This window comes from Oryctolagus cuniculus, chromosome 1 (assembly GCF_051225735.1).
Source record: "Oryctolagus cuniculus isolate XC-2025 breed Fujian yellow rabbit chromosome 1, ASM5122573v1, whole genome shotgun sequence".
Taxonomy (NCBI): Eukaryota; Metazoa; Chordata; class Mammalia; order Lagomorpha; family Leporidae; genus Oryctolagus; species Oryctolagus cuniculus.
Genome location: NC_142867.1, coordinates 19451357 through 19465788, shown reverse-complemented (window position 1 = coordinate 19465788; position 14432 = coordinate 19451357). Strand labels below are relative to the sequence as shown.

At 45.1% G+C, this 14432-nt stretch overlaps 1 protein-coding gene across 9 annotated transcripts in view; it reads right to left on the bottom strand.

Moving 5' to 3' along the window:
• Positions 1-14432, bottom strand: part of AMBRA1 (autophagy and beclin 1 regulator 1) — a 234689-nt gene that overhangs the window by 33636 nt on the left and 186621 nt on the right. For all 9 annotated transcript variants that reach the window (XM_051826317.3, XM_051826319.3, XM_089327189.1 and 6 more), the window contains 2 exons: positions 8998-9186; positions 8019-8173 (listed from right to left, as the gene is read on the bottom strand). In XM_051826317.3, coding sequence (XP_051682277.2) covers positions 8019-8173; positions 8998-9186 — 344 coding nt within the window. The remainder of the gene's footprint in view (positions 1-8018; positions 8174-8997; positions 9187-14432) is intronic.

Here is a 14432-nt window from a genome sequence, read left to right as displayed (position 1 = left end):
GGGCCCTGCACCCCATGGGAGACCAGGAAAAGCACCTGGCTCCTGGCTCCTGCCATCGGATCAGCGCGGTGCGCCGGCCGCGGCGGCCATTGGAGGGTGAACGAACGGCAAAAGGAAGACCTTTCTCTCTCTCTCTCTCTCTCTCTCACTGTCCACTCTGCCTGTCAAAAAAAAAAAAAAAAAGATTACATCACAGGGTAAAAGGGAGGAAAGGAGTCATAGCGAAGACTAGGTAATAAAGACTGCACGTTAGGAAAAGTCAGAAGAGCCTCTTTATATGGGCAGTTAAATAGATGCTGGTCAGTGCTAATGGCACTGGCCACCTATCCTGATCCAGGATCTAAGCTACAACTGTAGTTCCAATAACTTCAGCCCTCTGGGTATTAATCTATGGTTCTTTGAATGAACTTGATATAATAACAATCAGTTACCACAAGGCTCGGTGAAGGTGGCTGTGAAAGCCAACTAATGTTTATAGCCAGGGTGACTCTAAAATATCCATTAGTGGGTATTATCTCAGACACCTCCCAAACAAGGATAGCAGTGAGTTGAATGTCGGGAAAAGAAGCCCAAGAAATACTCATTCAAATGGGGAAGGGCCTGGAGAGAAAGAGACCTTGCTGCTCACTCTTTAAGCTGACGCATTTCTGTATTCCAGCACGAAGGAAAACACTTATGGGCTTGCAGGTGAGAGGCTAAGTCAAACCAACTGCGGGCAAGTAAGAATTTTAATCAGGATTAGAAAAAGTTCTCAAGGCATTAGTCATTTTTTTAAAGATTTTATTTATTCATTTGAAAGTCAGAGTTACACAGAGAGAGGAGAGGCAGAGAGAAAGAGAGAGAGAGCGTGTGAGTGAGAGAGGTCTTCTATTTGCTAGTTCACTCCCCAATTGGCCTCAATGGCTGGAGCTGCACTGATCCGAAGCCAGGAGCCAGGAGCTTCCTCTGGGTCTTCCATGTGGGTGCAGGGGCCCAAGGTCTTGGGCCATCTTCTACTGCTTTCCAGGCCATAGCAGAGAACGCGATTGGAAGAGGAGCAGCCAGGTCTTGACCCAGTGTCCATATGGGATACCGGCACTGCAGGCGGCAGCTTTACCTGCTACACCACAGCGCCGGCCCCCAGCATTAGTCTTTAAAGTCCTCCAGAGAAGCTTAGGGCAAGAAGGTTTGTCAGTTTCTGAAATACATGAAAGATCTGGCTAACAGGAGGCATAGTGGCAAACCAGATGATGACACAGAGTAAGAGACTGGGAAAGAAATATGGAAAGGCCTGGCTATGCTGACAAGCCAGGTCTCACTGGAATCCCCAGTCAATGTAGTCAATGGCCGATTCTCAGCAGCATGAAAGGCTGGTAAAGCACAAATGGCAGAGCTGCTCCCAAGAATTTCTGATTCATCAGGTCTGAAGTGAGGCTGAGACCCTGCACTTCTACTAAGCTCCCTGTAAATCTGATGTGGTCATCAGAGCTCCACACATTGAGAACTACTGCCCAGTCAGATCTGGGTGAGTTACAAGACTATGAAAAATGGTAACAAACCTACTTTCCTTCTCTGCTGCCTTAGACCTGTTGAGGAGGAAGGGATGTGTGTTGATAGAACTCTAGAAGATGCATGTGGGAGGGGCCGGAGCTGTAGCAAAGCAGGTAAAGCCACCCACAGTGCTGGAATCCCATTTGTACGCTGGTTCGAGTCCTGGCTACTCCACTTCTGATCCAGCTCTCTGCTATGGCCTGGGAAAGCAGTAGAAGATGGCCCACATCCTTGGGCCCCTGCACCCAAGTGGGAGACCCAGAAAAAGCTCCTGGCTCCTGGCTTCAGATCGGCGCAGCTCTGGGTGTTGCGGCCATCTGGGTAGTGAACCAGCAGATGGAAGACCTCTCTCTCTCTCTCTCATTCTCAGCTTCAGCTTCTCTGTAACTCTGTCTTTTAAATAAAAATAAATAATCTTAAAAATAAAAAAAAGACTATCACCGTACAGTGAGGCCCTTAGGATCAAGAAGGGCGGAGAGGGCTGGGCACTTGGCCCAGTGGATAAGCTGACAGTTGGGATGCCTGCATGCAGTCCTGGGGTGGCTGGGTTCAAGCCACAGCTCTGCCCCTGATTCCAGCTTCCTAATGTGCTGTGAGGCAGTCGGGTCCCTACTACCCATTTGGATTAAGATCCCAGCTCTGACCATTGTGGCTAACTGGAACATCAACCAGTAAATAGGAGCTCTCTGTCTCTTTGTGTCTCATAGAGAAAGAATTTTATTTTACTTTTTTAATTTTAAGGGAAGAGAGAGGAAGGGGAAGGGAGAGGAGGAGAAGGAAGAAAATAAATGTTCTCTTTCCAATCCACCTCCAAACTATTGATCTGTCTCCATGAAAGTCACTCAACCCTTGAATATAGTTTTACCACACAGACACAAAGAAAAAAGCTCTCCATAAAATTGACCCTTACATATCTGAAACTCTGCGTTAAAGCACACAATGCTCTTACATGCAGAAAGGGGAGCTAAACTGCTTTCTGTTCTAATGCTTCTTCCCTCAACCAAGTCAAACAAAAGTGTCCTTGTCCATCACTTCTGCCGTTAAAATGAACAGAGAGAAAAGTAAACCAGCACTGGTGAGATTCAAGATCCTTGTGCTTTATAGAATGAAGACCCTTGGTAGTTCTTATAAAACCACTCAAATTCCTATAGTTTCCACCTACTGGGTGGTCCATGCACCTGAGAGAAACAGTATCTACCTGTTAATTCCTGTGCTGAAAGCACTAATCCATATTCTTGCTTTGAAGCTCAAAATGTCCTAGCATTGCTTCTCTTTCTAAAAGATTTATTTATTTGAAAATGAGAGTGAGAGTGAGAGAGAGAGAGGCAAATAAATCTTCCACCTGTTGGTTTTCTCCCCAAATGGCTGTAGTGGCTAGACTGAAGCCAGGAGCTTCTTCCTGGCCCCCAACGTGGGTGCAGGGGCCCAAGCACAAGGGCCACCTTCCGCTGCTTTTCTAGGTGCATTAGCAGGGAGCTGGGTAGGAAGTGGAGCAGCCAGGACTTGAACCAGTGCTCATATGGGACGCCAGCACTGCAGGCGGAGGCCTAACCTTCTACGCCACAGTGCAGGCCCCTGCCCTGTCTCTGGGTCCCCCTGCACAGTTGCTGGCTTTTCCCCCCTTCCTAAGTAACAGCATTTACTGTGAAAAAACTGGAAGAACAGTTTGATATATGACTATTTCTGGTTTCATTAGTAACTTTGTATTTTGTTATTATGCTTTCACTTGGTTACAACCAAAGTTATTATAAAGTGCAAGTTGCCACTATTTTAGAAAATTAATTGCAGTTTTCTGTTACAATATTGTGCCTTTTTCCAATTAGAAAATGAAAGCTGAGACAGAACATAGGCAGTTTAGTGTTTTGAGAATTCGGCAAAACTTCAGCTCAGCAATTTCTAAAATCCTAACTTAAAAACAAAACAAAAAAATTAACAAAGCCTTCACTGGCTCAAGTACCAGGGAGTCAGGCAGAAAATAAGACTCTGAGTCACACACAGTAGCAGATCCAGGTTGGAGGAATTTCAGATGGAGGAAAGGGAGAGAGAAAATATGTGCCCGCCTTTTTCGGCCTGGTTTGCCAGTCATTAGAATTGGGGAGACCAAATCTAACTTCTGTAAGCAGAGAAGGGAAAGATCAAAAGGACCCAGGATCCTAGAAATAAAGTAAAAAACTCAATTCAACATGGGAAGGAAAGAATTTAGCACATAGAGATAAGTCAACAGAGAACCCAGAGCGTGGAAACAGCTGAGAAAACCTGGGAGGCGATACACAGTCAGCCAAAAAGTGGAATTTGGTAGGAAATAGAACACAAACACCACTGTGCTTGCAACAAAATTAGAAAAGGAGCAAAACACCACACGTAAAAACACAATGGTGGGGACGGCACTTTGGCTTAACGGGTAAAGCTGCCGCCTGCAGTGCCGGCATCCCATATGGACACTGGTTTAAGCCCCACCTGCTCCACTTCCAATCTAGCTCTCTGCCATGGCCTAGGAGGGCAGTGGAAGATGGCCCAAGTCCTTGGGCCCCTGCACCCGCGTAGGGGATCCAGGGAAAGCTCTTTGCTCCTGGCTTTGGATTGGCCCAGCTCCAGCTGTTGTGACCATCTGGGGGCCGGTGAACCAGCAAATGGAGGATTTCTCTCCCTCTCTCTGTAATTCTGTCTTTCAAATAAATAAATAAATCTTTAAAAACAAAAAGAAAGAAAGAAAAAATCACAATTGTAAGTAAATCTGAAAATTATGTCTCTACCTTGCTGTGAAAGTTGAGCATAAAAACCTATCAGGAAAGAAAGTAGATGCTAACAACAGTAGTTCTCAAGTTCAAGTATGCATCTAAATCATCTTAAGGGCTTGTTTTATATAGTTTCTATTTATTTTATTTACTTTAAAGGTATACAAACATGCATACATGTGTGCACACACATACATATGTGTACACACACACACACACACACACACACACTGAGCTTCCATATGCTGTTTCCCTCCCCAAATGCTCAAAAGAGATGGGGCTGGGCCAAGACAAAGCCAGGAGACAGAAACTCAATCTGGGTCTCTCACATGGGTGGCAAAATCAACTACTTGAGCCATCATCTGCTGCTTCCAGTGTGCACATTAGAAGGAACCTGGAACTGGGAACAGAGCCGGGACTTGAACCCAGGAATTCTGATAAGGAAATGTGGTTGTTCCAAGAGGACTCTTAACTACCACATCAAACACCAAACCCTGGAAAACTGGCTTAAAACATACAGACACATGGTCCCTCTGGTCACCATTCTATTCTAATTTTAGGTCTGACCTGGATCAGTATTTTAACAAGGGCACCAAGGAGTTTTAATGCTGGTTGTCCAAAGATCATGGGTTGACAAGCACTGATCCAAGGTCTAAAGAACTGCTTAGAATAAAAGTGCCAAAGCTAATCACAATTAGCAGTTCATCTGCAGTTTTCACAGAGGGTCATGTAAGAGATCATCTCTTGGGGAGATATATCACTTAGTGGGAATTAAAATAAATTAACGCTCTGGTGGATGTTCTCCGGGGAATGTCTGTTGGCCCAACAAGTACATCTTTCAAAATATTGCCACGGGGTCTGGTGCTGTGGCGTAGTAGGTTAATCCTTTGCCTGTGGTGCTGGCATCCCACATGGGCACCAGTTCTAGTCCTGGCTGCTCTTCTTCCAATCCAGCTCTCTGCTATGGTCTGGGAAAGCAGGAGAAGATGGCTCAAGAGTTTGGGTCCCTGGACCTACATGGCAGACCCAGATGAAGCTCCTGGCTCCTGGCTTTGGATAAGCCCAGCTCCAGCCATTGTGGCCATTTGAGGGAGTGAACCAGCAGATGGAGGACCTTTCCTGTCTCTCCTTCTCATTGTCTGTAACTCTACTTCTCAAATAAACAATAAATAAAATCTTAAAAAAATATATTGCCACAATGAATTCCAAGAGTTGACATCAAACAGAGAAGGAATTCTGGTTAGAGAGCCCCTAGAACAGGTCCATTACCCACAAAAGTATTCCTTCAAAACCAGGGCTTGACATCAGAGAGGGAAACACTCTACTATCCCCCTAGTTTCCTGCTCTCAGAAAAGAACTCACTTCTTGTCTTAAACGACGGTACAGCACAGCTATCCAAAAAAACTGGTGTCTTTCCTTCCACTAAAGACTGAACTCAAGGACATGTGCTTAGTGCTTTGGTGCCTTTGAATGCAAGGGGTAACCAAAGCCTGGAAAACAAGAAACCTTTCTGTCACATGTAGGCAAATTCAGACTGAGTGGACACTAACTGAGTAAAACCTTGCTGAGACAGATGTCTTGCTCTGGTCTCTTGGGAGAGAACATTTTCCAAACAGGAACCTTCTAGTCAGTTCAGCTCCTTCTCCTGGTGCCAGATGGCACCTAGGAATCAGAAATGCCTAACTGGGAGGCCTCAGAGCAAGCTCTTGCCATGAGTCAAGCAGTGGCAGACTAGTTGCCGTGAACTCCTTATCAGGACAGCAATGGCTTAGCCTGGCTCCTCAGCAGAGTTCTTTAGCTGTAGGCCTTCAACTGCCACCCTACCTGTGCCAACAGATCCCACTACTGTGGTTGCCACTGCATAGCTGTTTGCCCTTAGTCAGATGTTTCTGGCTACTTATGGAAAAGAGGAACCTTGCTAGGATGCAGAACCGACTGGCTATGCTCACAAGTCGGGCCAGATCTCTGGCTTCCAGAATAGGCTGGAGATGTCCATTCGTATCACTGAAATCGGATCCTGCCTCTCAATGACTACACATAACTGTTTCACAATTAGGTAGGAAGGTTAGAAGATCAGCTGTTGGGACTGGGGTTCTGGGTGGAGAAATGCAGACACCAGGTACTGTTAACATCCCAGTCTGCTTAAGATAAAACAAACAAAAATTTAAAACTCAATTTTCACCTTTAAACATAGAAATAAGCTTGATGAACTTACCATGCAGTTTTTTCTCATTCACCCAATGTCAAATATTTTCAGAATCACATGGAACTCAAGAATCAGACCTGTCCTGTCATTATAATGTCAACAGCAGAAACCATCTGGTTTCTACTCCTTTCAGAGGCCTGATGAGACGTGATGGCAGACATCATTGGCTGCGCTAGTTACCAACTAGAAAGGTTAGGGAGGATGCTTCTCTTGAGATTCATTTATTCCGCTTCTACGAAATGTCAGATTACCTAGTAGGTACTTGGACTTTATAAAGATAAAACAGACATGGTGTCTGTTCTTAAGGAGCTCACAGTCCAGGAGAGGGGAATGGCATGGGAACAAATAACTGCAGTTTGGTGTGATGAGTACTAACATGAGGAGTGTGCACCAGGTACCGTGGAGGCACAAGGGAGGAGTGATCAATTCTGTTAAGGAGGGCGACACAGAAGGGAAGAGCTTGTGGACAGGTGGAGATGGAAGAGAGAAGGGCAGTCCAGACAAAGGCACCTGGCAAGAAAGCACCTCATCAAATTCAAGGAGCCTGGAAAGTGGCTCAGTAGGTAGTTAGAGGATATAGCTGGAGAAGAGGCTGGAGAGGCAAGGACCACAGCAGGCCACCAACTTGCCATCATCTTGTATGTAATGAGTCCTAGCTCTTAAATTGCCTTTAAACAAATGGTTCCCATTCCAGACATTCAACAAACATCAGCAACTAAATGAAAGACCCTGGAGGATGTGCTGCACCCAATGAAACATACATACCACACAGCTAAAGAAAAATATGCTAGTAAGTACATGAAATCATAAATGGTACAGACTATACAAACACTGAGGGAATTAATTCACAGGTTCTTAGCTTGAGACAGAGTTTAAATATGGTCTAATTTAGAGAACTGTTCAAATGCTTGACTCTCCTTGACAAAACTATGGCCAAATGAGCCCCTGTGGGATGTGGGAAGCTCAGTCAGGCACACAAGTCTGGCTCAGTCCAAAAGGCCACTAACCACATGACACCCAGAAGGCTTTTATGGCAATACAAGAGAGGCACTCCTTAGATAACAAAGGGTCCAAAACAGGACCTTTTGTCCTCTGGTGAAATCAGTGGGGATGGCTCAGAGCACAGTAGCTGCCTAAAGTCTTCATCACCCATCACGGCTCTAACCCACAGAAAAGAACATCTCATGGTATTATCACTTTGCATAGCTCTCTTTCTCCAAATCACTTTTTAAAAATAAGCATAAATATTTCCTTGGGTTCTTCACATATCTCCAGAATAAAAGTTTCATGTTAAGATAAGGAAGTACTATCTTTTAGCTGAAGAAACTCTCTGGGGAACTCAGCTCATAATCTAGGGTATGAGAAAGCACCTGCCTGTTAAAAGTCTACAGCTTCCAAAAGTAAGAGCTGCTAGTAATAGATGGTCTAGAATTCTTCCTTACTCCCTGTGACCCTGGTCCTGATTCAGAGGTCATCCCACCACCCTTCAGTGCCCTGCCCACTCTAGGAGGGGTGCTGTACAGTGGAGGCATAGCAATGGCACTCACCCTCATGGAGGTCTCACCACCATGGGCCTGTTGCAGCCTGAAGACCTGGGCCACCATGTGCTCTGTGGAGGGGTGCAGCAGGATCCTTCGTGAGGCCAAGCCCACCATGACATATCGGCCCATTGGGGACAGGCTCACCGAAATAGCATTGGGACCTGAGGGCCAACAGAACAGATACACGTTTCCCAGAGTTCTTGCCATTCCAAGAAAACAATTTTCACTCTTAGTCTTTCCTGTTTTTCTCCAATCTTATTTGTTTGGTCATCCTGGTGTTATCTCAAGATTGTACTGAGGAGTATAAGACAGCAGTGTACAGTGTTCAGCATATAGAATGTACTTAACAAATGCCAACCATTGTTACCCCACGATCACATATTTCAAAACTGGTATCATAGTATGTAAATACTGTTTTGAAATTTACCTTTTTTTCATCATAAACATATTTCTATAGTTAAATATTCTTCCAAAAGAACATTTTAAAGTCCAATTGTATTCTACCCTGTCACTGTATTATCATTTATTTAAGCAGGACTTTTAAAAACTTCTTAAAGCAACAGGGACATTTTTCTGTATAAAAAATATCATTGCTGTAAACACCCTTGTAAGTAAATCTTTGTATAGTTTTTGGATTATTTCCTTGGAAATGAGATTTCCTGATCAAAGAGCCACATACTTTTGGGGGCTTTTAATACACAATGCTGGAATGCCTTGCAGGGTATGTGTGTGCCTAGTTCCTTACGCCATGACCATCAGAGCAGTGGCATGCTAGTGATGTTACTGTATAGTAAGTAACATCATAATTCTTCTGCCATGCTATTAGCCAGAACCCCTGCAAAGCAATCTTTCTTTGGCCTGGGCCCCAGTATAGATGGGGACCGTATGTGAATTTTGGTCTCACCCAAGCCATGCCTCACCCAGGAATGCCTATGCCAAACAACCAATGTCCTTTTGTTCTGAAGTTGGGTTTCCCATCTCTTACCAAATCGTTTGGTGTACAGCATTTCGCCCAGGTTATGGGGGGCCAGGGAGTACACAGCCAGGATGCCTTCGTCAGGAAAGCCCCTCTGGCTGCTAGGGATGAAGGCTGCCAGGAGCTGGCCGTCTGCAGAAATGTCGCAGCTAGCGTCATTGTAGATCTTGCAGTTCTGCACCAACACATTCACGGAGGCTGCGTCAGACAAAGAAAGAAGACAAGATAAGAAAGTCTGGAGGTGATGCTGGGAAAAGAACTGAGGACAAGCAATTCTGGCACCTTCCTGCTGACTTGAACTCTCTCTGGAAATGCTAAAGGATACCTTGTCATTCAAACTAAAATGTCAGGGAAAAAGAAACACGGGAGGGTCAGAGTTGTGGTACTGGGGCTTGCTACTGCTGGAAGCTGGCATCCCATGTGAACATCAGTTCCTGTCCTAGTTCTCCACTTCTGGGATCCCTGTTAATGTGCCTGGGAGAGCAGTGGAAGATGGCCCAAGCACTTGGGTCCCTGCCACCCATGTGGGAGACCTGGATGGAGTTCCAGGCTTCTGGCTTTGGCCTGGCCCAGCCCTGACTGTTCTGGCCATTTGGGAAGAAAACCAGTGGATGGAAAAATCAATCAATCAATCACTCTCTCTCTCTCTCTCCCTACCAACCTGTGTGTGTGTGTGTGTGTGTGTGTGTACGTAATGCTGCCTTTCATATAATAAAATAAATGAATTTTTAAAAAATAACACTATTAAAAAAAAAGAAACACAAGAGACAGGAAAGATATGTCACTTCAGTTACTTTAAAAGGAAACTGGTGTGGGGCCCGGCGCTGTGGTGTAGCGGGTAAAGCCTCCACCTACAGTGCCGGCATCCCATATGGGCGCCAGTTCAAGACCTGGCTGCTCCACTTCCAATCCAAGTCCTCTGCTATGGCCTGGGGAAGCAATGTCCTTGGGCCCCTGCACCCAAGTGGGAGACCCAGAAGAAGATTAGATTGGCGCAATTCTGGCTGTTGCTGCCATTTGGGGAGTGAACCAGCAGATGGAAGACCTCTCTCTCTCTCTGCCTCTCCTTCTCTCTCTCTGTAACTCTGACTTTCAAGTAAAATAAATAAATCTTTTTTTTTTTTTAAAGGAAGCTGGGGTGGGGGTGGGGGCTGGTACTGTGGCTTTGTAGGTAAAGCTGCCGCCACCTGCAGTGCTGCCAGCATCTCATATGGGCTCTGGTTCAACTCCTGGCTGCTCTACTTCTGATCCAGCTCTGCTATGGCCTGGAAAAGCAGTGGAAGATGGCCCAAGTCTTTGGGCCCCTGCACTAGTATGGGAGACCTGGAAGAAGCTCCTGGCTTTGGATAGGTGCAATTCCAGCCATTGTGGCCAATTGGGGAGTGAACTAGACGATGGAAGACCTCTCTCTCTCTCTCTCTCTCTCTCTCTCTCTCTGCCTCTCCTTCTTTCTCTGTGTAAGTCTTTCAAATAAAATAAACAAATCTTAAAAAAAAAAAAAAAAGAAAAGAAAAAGAAACTAGGGGTCAGTGCTGTGGCCTGGTGGGTAAACCTGCTACCTGCAGTGCTGGCATCCCATATGGGTGCCAGTTCAAGTCCTGACTGCTCCACTTCTGACCCAGCTACCTGCTATAGCCTGGAAAATCAGTGGAGAATGGACCAAGTCCTTGGGCCCCTGCACCCACAGGGGAGACCTGGAGGAAGCTTCTGGCTTTAGATTGGCCCGCCTCCAGCGGTTGCAGCCTTTTGGGGAGTGAACTAGAAGAAGAAAGATCCCCCTCTCTCTGCCTTTCAAATAAATAAATCTTAAAAACAAACAAACAACAACAAAAATAAAAACCCAGGAAACTACAGGGGCAGACATTGCGGCACAGTGGTTTAAACTACTGCTTAGGATGCCTATATCCCATATTGGAGTGCCAGTTTCAGTTCTAGCTGCTCTGCTTCTAATCCAGCTCCCTGTTCATGTGCCTGGGAAGGCAGTGGATGGTGGCCTAAGTGAGTTCTTGCCACCCAATCAGCAGATAAAGATGGAGTCTTTGGCTTCTGCCTTCAGGTTGGTCCAGCCCTGGCTGTTGTGGGCATTTACAGAGTGAACCATTGCATGAAAGATTCTTTCTTCCTCTCTCTCTCTCTCTTCCTTTTTGTCATCTGCCTTTCAAATAAATAAATACATAAGAAAATCTCTTTAAAAAAAAAAAAAAAGGAAACCATAGGATAGTCAACGTCACCACAACCACCTGCTGAGTCTTAGTTCGCACTTGGGACACAGCATTTGAGAGATTAGATAAGGAAAAAGCTATTAAAAGCTGTTCCGGGAGAGCCACTCAACAGCTGTTTTGTTTTGTTTTTTTAACGATTTATTTATTTATTGGGGTCAGCACTGTGGGGCAGTAGGGTGAGCACTACTTATAACGCTGGCATTCCATATCTCAGTGCTGGTATGAGTACCAGCTGCTTTGCTTCCAATTTGCTCCCTGCTAATGTGCCCGGGAACACAGTGGAAGATGGCCCAAGTCCCCGTCATCCATGTGGGAAACCAGGTTGGAGTTCTTTAGCTTCTGGCTTTAGTCTGGCCCAGCCCAGGCTGTTCTAGCCATATAGGGAGTGAATCAGCAGGTGGAAGACAGCCCTCTCACTAACTCCCTCTTTCTCTGGCGTACTGCTTCTGAAGCACTTGAGAACCATTTTATGCTGCCTTCCCTGCACTTTAGCAGGAAGCTGGATCAGAAGTGGAACAGCTTGCTCTCCAATTGGCACTCTGATAACTGGATGCTGGCACCTTAAGCAGAAGCTTAACCCACTATGCTGTAATGCTGGCCCCTCAACTCAAAGCTAAAGTGAACAAAAATTCAAACTCATTGATTCCACGAAAAAGGTGATACAGGTAGAGCTGTCTCTGAGCAGGAATCCTATTCCACACCTGCTGTATGACTTTGGAGATGGAACGCACTTCGCCAATACACATCTTACTTTCTCAGGAGAACTAGGATATTTAAAGACGGCAGTCTTCGAGACAGCTCCTTGCTAATTATGAGGGTACTTCAAAAAGTTCATGCAAAAATGGAATTAAAAGTTAAGTCTATTTTGGTGCAAAAAAGTTTGAAGTCTGCGTAGTTTACACATTTTCCATGAACATTCTGAAGACCCTGCATACTAATCCTTAAGAGGAAAAAAGGTCAGCCCTGGTTAGACGGCGGGGACTCTTGATTTCTCACTGTGTTCCATGCCGTATCCAATGCCCACAGGCAGCCCTAGTCTGCACTTAGCAGTTACTGAAAATAAAGCACAGGGCTGACAGGATGGGGCCTGGAAGAATGTCCATCAGTGAAGAGACCCGCTCCACAGGACGGGACTGATGAGCTAGCCCGCATCTAGCCGCGCCTGCCTGCCTTGTTCTGTTTCGCATTTGGATCAGTGTGCCAGCCCCACTGTGCGATCCCCTGCCAGAAAGCAGCTGCTTACACCTGATGTGAGCCTGGAACAGGACAGCCCACATCATGGGCACACACAGACAGCATATTCAAATGGACAAAGCTCCTCTGGGCTTTGTCTTATTTACCCACCTTGTACAAAGATACGTCTTTTTTTTTTTTTTTTTAAATTTTAAAAAAGATTTATTTATTTATCTGAAAGGCAGAGTTTCAGGGAGAGAGGGAAGGGAGATATATATATATATATATATATATATATATATATATATCTTCCATCTGCTGATTCACTCCTCAAATTCTCATTCTTTCTGTTGTTTGATGGAGGTATCTGCTGTCAGAGGCATTTAGCAAATTAAAAAAGCCCAGCTCAGGGGCCCTCAACAGACGCAGGTGATCTAATCTGGGAAGACTCTACTTGAGAAGTCGAGGGCAAGTCTCCTCAGGAAACTGCCTCAGGAAAACAAAACAGAGAATTATTTTTTTCAGAGGTTTATGGGACGCAAAGTGATTTGTAAAATTCTGTATTTGCTTCCCTTTCCTTGTGTTTTGCTAATGAAGCTACAGATATTGCAGAATAGATCAAAAAAGACATCAGAACACATTGATTAGGCTACTGTGCCAACTCTCGGGGGCTGACACCTACAGCACTATTACGCATAAAACCAAGGAAAGACCACAAGGATGGTTCTGTTTGCTAACTAATAAAATAATGACATCCAAATACACATTGCTATCACCATTAGGTCTCTCTACTGCTCAACTCCCAACCCACCATCTGCTGTAGCCTCTACGGCTACATTTATCTAGGCAGCACTGGGACCGTCTGCTTCTTACTCAGGGTCCCAAGTCCTCTGCCAAAAAAATGACAATCTCCTCCTCTTTCTCTAGATTGACACATGATTCTAGCTGGGGACACAGAAACAAGGGAATCAGGAGAAGCTTCAACAGTGAATCTTGGTTTTCTAATTCAGGTTGGCACAATGCTTAGAAAGAAAAAAAATAATTTAGACTCTAAACATCAGACATAAAGAGAGGAGAATAAAGAAATCAAAAGTATTGAGTAGAATAAACAGGAAGGGGGATCACCATTCTCTTACCTATTTATTTGTTTCTTATTTTATATGAAGGACAGAGAGACAGTGAGAGACCTTCTATTTGCTGGTTCACTTCCTAAATTCCTGTAATAGCCAGGGCTGGGCCAGGCCAAAGCCTGGGGCCTGGAACTTCGTCTGGATCTTTCATGTGGATGGCAGGGACTCAAGCACTCAAGCCATCATTTGCTGTTTGCCATGCTGTGCAAAAAGCAAGATTGGAAGTGGAGACAGGACTTAATCCTAGGCACTCTGACATAGGGTAGGAGAGTCTCAACGGCTTTGCCAAAGGCTCACACCTTGTCCACATTTAATGTCTCAAGGAAGCATGGATGATATTTTTTGCTTCTTTATCTTGCTGTTATAAAGATAAAGCTATGTGTATTAACATATACTTTTGATCAAACACATAGATGCCTATAATTACCCTCAAAATTCACCACTACCATTTAAAAAAAAAGCCATTTAACTACTGAGCTGGATGAGGGAAAGGGAGGAAAGTAAAATAAGGGCTTCTTTGGGACTGGTGCTGGCAGGTAAAGTTGCCGCCTGCAGTGCTGGCATCCCATATGGACACCGGTTTGAATCCTGGCTGCTCCACAGCTCTCTGCTATGGCCTGGGAAAGCAGTAGAAGATGGCCCAAGTGCTTGGGCCCCTGCACCCATGTGGGAGACCCAGAAGAAGCTCCTGGCTCCTGGTGTCAGATCGGCGCAGCTCCATCTGTTGTGGCCAATTGGGGAGTGAACCAGCGGATGGAAGACCTCTTTCTCTCTCTGCCTTTCAAATAAATAAATAAATCTTTTAAAAAATAAATCAATAAAGGCTTCCTACTTCTAAAAGTTTGGCTCAGGGCCAGCATTTTGGCACATTGGGTTAAGCTGCTGCTTGTGATGTTGGCGTTCTAGTCCTGGCTGTTCT